Genomic DNA, 10870 nt, shown 5'->3' with positions numbered 1-10870 from the left:
CTCCTTGGTGTCCATCTTGGCATCTCCTGGTGTCCCCGTGGTGTTCCCCCATGGTGACGTCCCCTTGGTGTCCACCTCAGCGTCTCCTGGTGTCCCCTTGGTGTCACCCGCTTGGTGCCCATCTTGGCATCTCCTGGTGTCCCCATGGTGTCCCCCCATGGTGTCATCTCCTTGGTGTCCACCTCAGCACCTCCTGGTGTCCCCCCATGGTGTCGTCCCCTTGGTGTCCATCTTGGCATCTCCTGGTGTCCCCCATGGTGTCCCCCCATGGTGACGTCCCCTTGGTGTCACCTCCTTGGTGTCCATCTTGGCATCTCCTGGTGTTCCCCCATGGTGACGTCCCCTTGGTGTCCACCTCAGCGTCTCCTGGTGTCCCCCATGGTGTCCCCCATGGAGACGTCCCCTTGGTGCCACCCCCTTGGTGTCCATCTTGGCATCTCCTGGTGTCCCCCCATGGTGTCCCCCCATGGTGATGTCCCCTTGGTGTCCATCTTGGCATCTCCTGGTGTCCCCCATGGTGTCCCCATGGTGTCCCCCCCATGGTGATGTCCCCTTGGTGTCCATCTTGGCATCTCCTGGTGTTCCCCCATGGTGACGTCCCCTTGGTGTCCACCTCAGCGTCTCCTGGTGTCCCCTTGGTGTCACCCCCTTGGTGTCCATCTTGGTATCTCCTGGTGTCCCCCATGGTGTCCCCGTGGTGTCCCCCCATGGTGACGTCCCCTTGGTGTCCACCTCAGTGTCTCCTGGTGTCCCCCCATGGTGTTGTCCCCTTGGTGTCACCCCCTTGGTGTCCATCTTGGCACCTCCTGGTGTCCCCCATGATGTCCCCTCTTGTGTCCCCATGGCGTCATCTTCTTGGTGTCCATCTTGGCACCTCCTGGTGTCCCCCCATGGTGTCGTCCCCTTGGTGTCCACCTCAGTGTCCCCGTGGTGTCCCCCATGGTGACGTCCCCTTGGTGTCACCCCCTTGGTGTCCATCTTGGCACCTCCTGGTGTCCCCCATGATGTCCCCTCTTGTGTCCCCATGGTGTCCCCCCATGGCGTCATCTTCTTGGTGTCCATCTTGGCACCTCCTGGTGTCCCCCCATGGTGTCCCCATGGTGTCCCCCCATGATGTCATCTCCTTGGTCTCCACCTCGGGATCTCCTGGTGTCCCCCCATGGTGTCCCCTCTTGTGTCCCCATGGTGTCCCCCCATGGCGTCATCTTCTTGGTGTCCATCTTGGCACCTCCTGGTGTCCCCCCATGGTGTCGTCCCCTTGGTGTCCATCTTGGCACCTCCTGGTGTCCCCCATGATGTCCCCCCATGGCGTCATCTTCTTGGTGTCCACCTCACCACCTCCTGGTGTCCCCCCATGGTGACGTCCCCTTGGTGTCCACCTCACCACCTCCTGGTGTCCCCGTGGCGTCCCCCCATGGTGTCCCTTCCCCTGTCCCCATGGTGACCCCCCACATCTCCCCCCCCCAGGACCTCCTCCGGGCCGTCAGCGGGACCATCATCTTCCTCATCGTCGCTCTGGTGGCCTTGGCCGCCTCCCGGGACGCTTTGGCCGCCACCACCTTCGTGAGTGCCCCGCCCCCGCCCCCCCAAACCCCGCCCCCTCGCCCCTCCCCCCTGCCTCACCGGGCCCCGCCTCCTTTCCTCCTCCTCTTCCTCCTCAGACCTTCAGCCTCACCCTCGCCTTCCTCTTCGCCTTCGACGTCTTCGTCACCTACCGCACCGCCGTGGCGCCGGCGTTGGGGCGGGGTGAGTGACCCGGGTCCCCTGGGGCGGGGCAGGGCGGGGCAGGGCGGGGCACGCCCCCCTCTCGGCGGCCATTTTGTCCAACCCCCTTTCTCTTCTCTTTTCCAGACCCCGACATGGAGTCAACCTAATTGGACAACCCCCCTACCCCACCCCAAAATGGTGTCCCCTCATTGCCTCTGCTCCCCATAGCCCCGCCCCATAGCCCCGCCCCATAGCCCCGCCCCATAACCCCCTCCCCCCTAAATTTTGGCCGCCATTTAAACCTCTTCCACCGCCTGATGCTTCTCTGTGGTCGTGTTTTTTTTGGGGGTGGGGCGGGCGAGGAGCCATTATGGCGGCCCCGCCCGCTCCCGGGACGCCCGGGTCTTCTCCGATTGGACAACCTCCCCGGACACGCCCGGGTTCTCCCGGTGCGTCGTTAATTAATTAAACTACTCCGACGTCGTTAGGGCCCCGTCTTGGACGGGGAGGGCGGTGGCGGCGGGGTCACTCCTCATCGTGCAGCTTCTGGGGCGGGGCGGGAGGGGAAGATGGCGGGTGAGGCGGCGGCCGTGGGGCGGCCGTGGGGCGGCCGTGGGGCGGAGGGGGGTGGTCCCACCTTGGCTCCCATGTCGCGGCTCTTGGCCCGCAGCTTGTTGACCTGGGACTCGGCCATGTCGGCGCGCTCCTCCGCCTCGTCCAGCTCGTGCTGCGCCTTCCGGAACTTGGCCAGGTTGGTGGTGGCCTGTTCCTCCTGGGCGGGGGGACACGCGTCACGTCCCACCATCTGTCCAACCTTCTCCTCCATCCGTCCCACCATCTGTCCAACCTTCTCCTCCATCCGTCCCACCATCTGTCCAACCTTCTCCTCCATCCGTCCCACCATCTGTCCAACCTTCTCCTCCATCCGTCCCACCATCTGTCCAACCTTCTCCTCCATCCGTCCCACCATCTGTCCAACCTTCTCCTCCATCCGTCCCACCATCTGTCCAACCTTCTCCTCCATCCGTCCCACCATCTGTCCAACCTTCTCCTCCATCCGTCCCACCATCTGTCCAACCTTCTCCTCCATCCGTCCCACCATCTGTCCAACCTTCTCCTCCATCCGTCCCACCATCTGTCCAACCTTCTCCTCCATCCGTCCCACCACCCTTCCATCTTTCTCTACCATCCGTCCCACCGTCCATCCATCCTTCTCTTCCATCCGTCCCACCATCCATCCATCCTTCTCTACCATCTGTCCCACCATCCGTCCATCCTTCTCTACCATCTGTCCCACCGTCCGTCCATCCTTCTCTTCCATCTGTCCCACCATCTGTCCATGCTTCTCTTCCATCTGTCCCACCATCTGTCCATCCTTCTTCTCTACCATCTGTCCCACCACCTGTCCATCCTTCTCTACCATCCGTCCATCCTTCTGTACCATCTGTCCCACCATCCGTCCATGCTTCCCTTCCATCTGTCCCACCATCTGTCCATCCTTCCCTTCCATCTGTCCCACCACCCTTCCATCTTTCTCTACCATCTGTCCCACCATCCGTCCATCCTTCTCCTCCATCTGTTCCACCATCTGTCCATCCTTCTTCTCTTCCATCTCTCCCACCATCTTTCTTCTCTTCTGTCCTACCATCTGTCCATCATTCTCTTCCATCTGTCCCAGCGTCCATCCATCCTTCCCTTCCATTTGTCCCACCACCCTTCCATCTTTCTCTACCATCCATCCATCCTTCTCTTCCATCTGTCCCACCATCTTTCTAATCTTCTATTTGTCCTTCCATCTGTCCATCCTTCCCTTCCATCTGTCCCACCATCCGTCCATCCTTCTCCTCCATCTGTCCCACCATCCGTCCATCCTTCCCTTCCCTCTGCCCCACCGTCCATCCATTCTTCCCTTCCATCTGTCCCACCATCTGTCCATCCTTCTCCTCCATCTGTCCCACCATCCGTCCATCCTTCCCTTCCCTCTGCCCCACCGTCCATCCATCCTTCCCTTCCATCTGTCCCACCATCTGTCCATCCTTCTCCTCCATCTGTCCCACCATCTGTCCATCCTTCTCCTCCATCTGTCCCACCATCTGTCCAACCTTCTCCTCCATCCGTCCCACCATCTGTCCAACCTTCTCCTCCATCCGTCCCACCATCTGTCCAACCTTCTCCTCCATCCGTCCCACCATCTGTCCAACCTTCTCCTCCATCCGTCCCACCATCTGTCCAACCTTCTCCTCCATCCGTCCCACCATCTGTCCAACCTTCTCCTCCATCCGTCCCACCATCTGTCCAACCTTCTCCTCCATCCGTCCCACCATCTGTCCAACCTTCTCCTCCATCTGTCCCACCATCTGTCCAACCTTCTCCTCCATCCGTCCCACCATCTGTCCAACCTTCTCCTCCATCTGTCCCACCACCCTTCCATCTTTCTCTACCATCCGTCCCACCGTCCATCCATCCTTCTCTTCCATCCGTCCCACCATCCGTCCATCCTTCTCTACCATCTGTCCCACCGTCCGTCCATCCTTCTCTTCCATCTGTCCCACCATCTGTCCATGCTTCTCTTCCATCTGTCCCACCATCTGTCCATCCTTCTTCTCTACCATCTGTCCCACCACCTGTCCATCCTTCTCTACCATCCGTCCATCCTTCTGTACCATCTGTCCCACTATCCGTCCATGCTTCCCTTCCATCTGTCCCACCATCTGTCCATCCTTCCCTTCCATCTGTCCCACCACCCTTCCATCTTTCTCTACCATCTGTCCCACCATCCGTCCATCCTTCTCCTCCATCTGTTCCACCATCTGTCCATCCTTCTTCTCTTCCATCTCTCCCACCATCTTTCTTCTCTTCTGTCCTACCATCTGTCCATCATTCTCTTCCATCTGTCCCAGCGTCCATCCATCCTTCCCTTCCATTTGTCCCACCACCCTTCCATCTTTCTCTACCATCCATCCATCCTTCTCTTCCATCTGTCCCACCATCTTTCTAATCTTCTATTTGTCCTTCCATCTGTCCATCCTTCCCTTCCATCTGTCCCACCATCTGTCCATCCTTCTCCTCCATCTGCCCCACCATCCATCCATCCTTCCCTTCCATCTGTCCCACCATCTGTCCATCCTTCCCTTCCATCTGTCCCACCATCCGTCCATCCTTCTCCTCCATCTGTCCCACCATCCGTCCATCCTTCTCCTCCATCTGTCCCACCATCCGTCCATCCTTCCCTTCCCTCTGCCCCACCGTCCATCCATTCTTCCCTTCCATCTGTCCCACCATCTGTCCATCCTTCTCCTCCATCTGTCCCACCATCCGTCCATCCTTCCCTTCCCTCTGCCCCACCGTCCATCCATCCTTCCCTTCCATCTGTCCCACCATCTGTCCATCCTTCTCCTCCATCTGTCCCACCATCTGTCCATCCTTCTCCTCCATCTGTCCCACCATCCGTCCATCCTTCTCTTCCATCTGTCCCACCACCCTTCCATCTTTCTCTTCCATCTGTCCCACCATCTGTCCATCCTTCTCCTCCATCTGTCCCACCATCCGTCCATCCTTCCCTTCCATCTGCCCCACCGTCCATCCATCCTTCTCTTCCATCCGTCCCACCACCCTTCCGTCTTTCTGTACCTTCTGTCCCACCGCCCGTCCATCCTCCCCTTCCCTCCGCCCCACCGCCCGTCCGTCCCTCCCGTTCCTCCACCCACCGCCTCCTCCGCCTGCCGCTTGTAGGCCTTGACTTTCATCTGCAGCTTGTCCACCAGGTCCTGCAGCCGCAGCAGGTTCTTCTTGTCCTCCTCCGTCTGCGGGGAGGAGAGAGGGCTCAGGGGCACGACCGGCTCCCCGGCCTTGAGGCGCCCGCCGTGCCTCGGTTTCCCTGCCTGGAGACCTCCTGGGCAGGGGTTGGGGGAGGCTGAGCTGTGGCCCAGCTTCTCCACGGCCCGACGGCCACCGGCTCAACCGTGTTCTAGGTCACCCTAGGGCAACGGGTGAGGCCTTGGCCTTCTGTGTCCTGTGTGTCTGTGGGTATGGAGGCAATAAGCCATGTTCTGGGTCGCCCACGTCCCCGTGGCTACCTGGTCAACGTTCTGGGTCACCCACGTCCCTGTGGCCACCAGGTCAACGTTCTGGGTCACCCATGTTCCTGTGGCTACCAGGTCAACATTCTTGGTCACCCATGTTCCTCTGGCCACCAGGTCAACCTTGTGGGTCACCCATGTCCCTGTGGCCACCAGGTCAACGTTCTGGGTCACCCATGTCCCTGTGGCCACCAGGTCAACGTTCTGGGTCACCCACGTCCCTGTGGCCACCTGGTCAACATTCTGGGTCACCCATGTCCCTGCAGCCACCAGGTCAACCTTCTGGGTCACCCATGTTCCTGTGGCCACCTGGTCAACGTTCTGGGTCACCCATGTTCCTGTGGCCACCTGGTCAACGTTCTGGGTCACCCACGTCCCTGTGGCCACCTGGTCAACGTTCTTGGTCACCCACATCCCTGTGCCCACCAGGTCAACGTTCTGGGTCACCCACGTCCCTGTGGCCACCAGGTCAACGTTCTTGGTCACCCACATCCCTGTGCCCACCAGGTCAACGTTCTGGGTCACCCACGTCCCTGTGGCCACCTGGTCAACGTTCTTGGTCACCCACATCCCTGTGGCCACCAGGTCAACGTTCTGGGTCACCCACGTCCCCGTGGCCACCAGGTCAAGCGGGTCACCCACATCCCGGTGGCCACCAGGTCGCCCACGGCCCGGTGGCCAGCAGCTCTGCTGTGTTTTAGGTGACGCCGCGGGTGCGGATGAGGAGGAGCCGAGCCGCGGCGGCCCCACCTGGTAGCTGAGCTCCTTGACGCGCCGCTCGGACTTGCGGAGGCCCTTGACGCTCTCGGCGTTGCGCTTCTGCTCGGCCTCCAGCTCGGCCTCCAGCTCCCTCACGCGGGCCTCCAGCTTCTGCAGCTGCTTCTTGCCCCCCTTGAGGGCCAGCTGCTCGGCCTCGTCCAGCCGCAGCTGCAGGTCCTTGATGGTCTGCTCCATGTTCTTCTTCATCCGCTCCAGGTGGGCGCTGGTGTCCTGCTCTTTCTTCAGCTCCTCCGCCATCATGGCCGCCTGCCCGAGGAGAGAAGCGGCGGGCGGAAGGATACCCGAGGCGCCGTTCCCCGGCGGCGGGAGGCGCCCCAGCTGCGGCCCCCGCCGCGGCACTCACGTCGGTGATGGCCTTCTTGGCCTTCTCCTCGGCGTTCCTGCACTCCTGGATGGCCTCTTCCACCTCCGCCTGCAGCTGGGCGATGTCGGCCTCCATCTTCTTCTTCTGGTTGATGAGGCTGGTGTTCTGCGGGCGGAGGAGAGGACCTCAGGGGGCGGCCGTGGGGCTGCCGCCCCATCTTTTCTCCACCCCGCGGGGCTTCGAGCCCCTGCCCCCATCTCCGCAGGCTTCGGGGATCTCCGGCTGGAGGAGATCCGTGGAAGCTCAGGGCGGAAGCAGCCCGCAGCCGTGGTTTCTCCAGGGATTGCGCGTCCCTGGGCGGAGATGTCCTCACCCCTTGGAGGTCCGTGAGGTCTCACCTGGGAATGGAGGAGCTGGACCCTCTCGCTGGCCTCGATCAGCTCCTGCTCGGCCAACTTCCGTGCCCTCTCGGTCTGCTCCACCACCGCCCGGAGCTCCTCCAGCTCCGACTGCAGGAGGTTGTTCCTCCTCTCCACGATGGCGATGTTCTCCTTCAGGTCTTCGTTAGCCCTCACCACGTCATCCAGCTGCAGTTGGGTGTCCTGGGTGGGACAAGCGGGACGGAGCTCAGCCGGCGGCTCCGCCGGGCGGGGAGGACCTCTTCCTCCTCCTCCTCCTCCTCCTCCTCGCGGGGCGATCCCACCTTGAGGTGAGCCTGGGCTGCCTTCAGGTGGGCCTGGGCCTCGGCGGCCACGCGGTTGGCGTGGCCGAGCTGGATCTCCATCTCGTTGAGGTCGCCCTCCATCTTCTTCTTCAGCCGCAGGGCCTCGTTGCGGCTGCGGGTCTCGGCGTCCAGCGAGGTCTGCAGCGACTCCACCACCCGCAGGTGGTTGCGCTTGGCCTGCTCCGCCTCCTCGTCCTTCTCGGCCAGCTTGCGCTCGTAGTCCGCCTTGACCTGGTTGAACTCCAGCTGGGCCCTCAAGATCTTCCCCTCCTCGTGCTCCAGAGAGGCCTGGTGGGGACAGCGGGGACCTTGAGGACCACGGCGGGGACATTGGGGACCACGGAAGGGACATTGAGGACCACAGCGGGGACCTTGAGGACCAGGGAGGGACATGAGGACCACAGAGAAGATGTTGAGGACCACGGAGGGGACCTTGAGGGCCATGGAGAGGACCTTGAGGACCACAGAGAGGACCTTGAGGACCACAGCGGAGACCTTGAGGACCAAGGAGGGACATGAGGACCAGGGAGGGATGTGAGGACCACGGAGAGGACGTTGAGGACCATGGAGAGGACATTGGGGACCACAGGGGGGACACTGAGGACCACGGCGAGGATGTTGAGGACCAGGGAGGGACATGAGGACCACGGAGGGACGTGAGGACCACAGGGGGGATGTTGAGGACCACGGTGGGGACATTGGGGACCACGGAAGGGACCTTGGGGACCACGGCGAGGATGTTGAGGACCATGGTGGGGACCTTGAGGACCAGGGAGGGACATGAGGACCACGGAGAGGACATTGAGGACCACAGGGGGGACGTTGAGGACCGTGGCGGGGACATTGGAGACCACGGAGGGGACCTTGAGGGGCACGGTGAGGACCTTGGGGACCACGGCGGGGACGTTGAGGACCAGGGAGGGATGTGAGGACCACGGTGGGGACGTTGAGGATGACAGAAGGGACGTTGAGGACCACGGCGGGGACGTTGAGGACCACAGAGGGGGCATTGGGGACCACGGAGGGGACCTCGAGGACCATGGAGAGGACGTTGAAGACCATGGAGTGGACATTGAGGACCATGGAGTGGACCTCAAGGACCATGGAGTGGACATTGAGGACCATGGAGTGGACGTTGAGGACCATGGAGAGGATGTTGAGGACCATGGAGTGGACATTGAGGACCATGGAGTGGACGTTGAGGACCATGGAGTGGACCTCAAGGACCATGGAGTGGACATTGAGGACCATGGAGTGGATGTTGAGGACCATGGAGTGGACCTCAAGGACCATGGAGAGGATGTTGAGGACCATGGAGAGGATGTTGAGGACCATGGAGTGGACCTCAAGGACCATGGAGAGGACCTTGAGGACCATGGAGTGGACGTTGAGGACCACGGCGGGGACCGTGAGACCGCGGGTGCCGCGCCTCGCCTCACCTCAGCCTCTTCCAGCGCGGCTTGAAGCTCCAGCTTCTCGGCGTCCAGCTGCTTCCGCGCCTTCTCCAGCTCGTGGATGGTCTTGTGGCTGGCGCCCAGCTGCTCCGTCAGGTCCGAGATCTCCTCTACCCGGGGGAGATCCCACCAGGTCACGCGGGGAGGGGGCCGGAGCGCGACGCGGCGGGCGGAGGGGAGGCCCCCGCTCTCACCTTGGAGGTTCTTGTTCTCCCTCTTGAAGGTCTCCAGGTGCTCCAGCGACTCCTCGTAGGCGTTCTTCAGCTTGAAGAGCTCGGTGCTGAGGGACCTGGCCTCCTTCTGCGACGCCTCCAGCTCCGTCTGCGACTCCTCGAACTTCTGCTTCCACTCCGCCACGACCTGGGGGTCGAGCGCGCGGTCACCCCCCGCCGCCGCCGCCACCCGCCCCGCCGCCGCCGCCGCCGCTGCGCGCTCCCACCTTGTCGAAGTTCCTCTGCTTCTTGTCCAGGGCGGCGGCGGCCGCGTTCGACCGTTCCACGTCCGCCATCAGGTCCTCGATCTCGTTCTGCAGCCGGTGCTTGGTCTTCTCCAGGGAGGAGCACTTGGCGTTGACCGCCTCCACCGCCTCCTCGGCCTCCTGCAGCCGCTGGGCCAGCTTCTTCCTGCCCCACGGGGGACAACCGGCTGCCGTGACCCGTCGCCCAAGTTGGCCAACCCAAACCTTCTTCCGCCCAGAGGCAGGCCGAGGCTCTGCTCTGTATCTCCTCCGCCATCTCCACCTCCCTCTCCCTCTTCCAGAGCCTTCTACGCTCTCCCCTGCCCCGTAGGAGCTGCCCACCTGGTGGAGGGATCTCCACCCGCATCGCCCAAGAGGTTCTCCGACCCCGAACCCCACCTTGGTTGCCCTCGGGCAGGACGCACGAGCCCTCAAAGATAAAGCTTGGAGGACCCGCGGGTCTTCCCGCCGTTGCCCCCCGCTTCCGTGGGGAGACGACTCACTTGGCCTCCTCCAGCTCCTCGGTGCGCTGGATGGCGTCCGTCTCGTACTTGGTCCTCCACTGCGCCACCTCGGAGTTGGCTTTGGAGAGCGACCGCTGGAGCTCAGCCTTGGCCTCCGTCTCCTCCTCGTACTGCTCCCGCAGCAGGTCGCAGTCGTGCCGGGCCGACTGCAGGGCGTGCGCCAGCGCGTTCTTGGCCTTGGGCGGGGCGGGGAAAGGGTGGGACCGTAGGGTCCGGGTCACCTTTGAGCTGTCTCCAGCTCAGGCGGTGGTGGCGGTGGTTCTCATCCCAACTTTCTTTCGACCGTCCCCGCCTCACGCCCGCCAGACCCACCCGACCGCCGGTGGAGCAGCGCAACCCAACTCAACAGCCTTGGGTGGAGCACCCTTGGGTGGAGACCCCTTGGGTGGAGACCCCTTGGGTGGAGCCCCCTTGGCTGGAGGCCCCTTGGGTGGAGGCGCCCTTGGGTGGCGCCCCCTTGGGTGGAGGCGCCCTTGGCTGGAGCCCCCTTGGGTGGAGCACCCTTGGGTGGAGGTGCCCTTGGGTGGAGCCCCCTTGGGTGGAGGTGCCCTTGGCTGGAGCCCCCTTGGGTGGAGCCCCCTTGGGTGGAGGCGCCCTTGGCTGGAGCCCCCTTGGGTGGAGCACCCTTGGGTGGAGGTGCCCTTGGGTGGAGCCCCCTTGGGTGGAGGTGCCCTTGGGTGGAGCCCCCTTGGGTGGAGGCGCCCTTGGGTGGCGGCGCCCCCTTGGGTGGAGGCGCCCTTGGGTGGAGCCCCCTTGGGTGGAGGCGCCCTTGGGTGGCGCCCCGTTGGGTGGAGGCGCCCTTGGGTGGAGCCCCCTTGGGTGGAGGCGCCCTTGGGTGGAG

The 10870-nt window shown here is 62.9% G+C and overlaps 1 protein-coding gene across 1 annotated transcript in view; it reads right to left on the bottom strand.

The window, feature by feature from the left end:
* Positions 1–2232: 2232 nt before the first annotated feature.
* LOC104030237 (myosin-6-like) overlaps positions 2233–10870 on the bottom strand; it is a 32218-nt gene continuing 23580 nt past the window's right edge. Inside the window, exons 28-38 of the mRNA XM_075727327.1 lie at positions 10009–10205; positions 9488–9671; positions 9243–9408; positions 9034–9158; positions 7574–7882; positions 7269–7472; positions 6910–7035; positions 6537–6812; positions 5415–5510; positions 2345–2479; positions 2233–2253 (exon numbers count right to left, since the gene is read on the bottom strand). Coding sequence (XP_075583442.1) covers positions 2233–2253; positions 2345–2479; positions 5415–5510; positions 6537–6812; positions 6910–7035; positions 7269–7472; positions 7574–7882; positions 9034–9158; positions 9243–9408; positions 9488–9671; positions 10009–10205 — 1839 coding nt within the window. The remainder of the gene's footprint in view (positions 2254–2344; positions 2480–5414; positions 5511–6536; positions 6813–6909; positions 7036–7268; positions 7473–7573; positions 7883–9033; positions 9159–9242; positions 9409–9487; positions 9672–10008; positions 10206–10870) is intronic.

This window comes from Pelecanus crispus, unplaced genomic scaffold (assembly GCF_030463565.1).
Source record: "Pelecanus crispus isolate bPelCri1 unplaced genomic scaffold, bPelCri1.pri SCAFFOLD_127, whole genome shotgun sequence".
NCBI lineage: Eukaryota > Metazoa > Chordata > Aves > Pelecaniformes > Pelecanidae > Pelecanus > Pelecanus crispus.
Note: the sequence above shows the minus strand (reverse complement) of the source record. Positions and strands in the feature narration are given on the sequence as shown.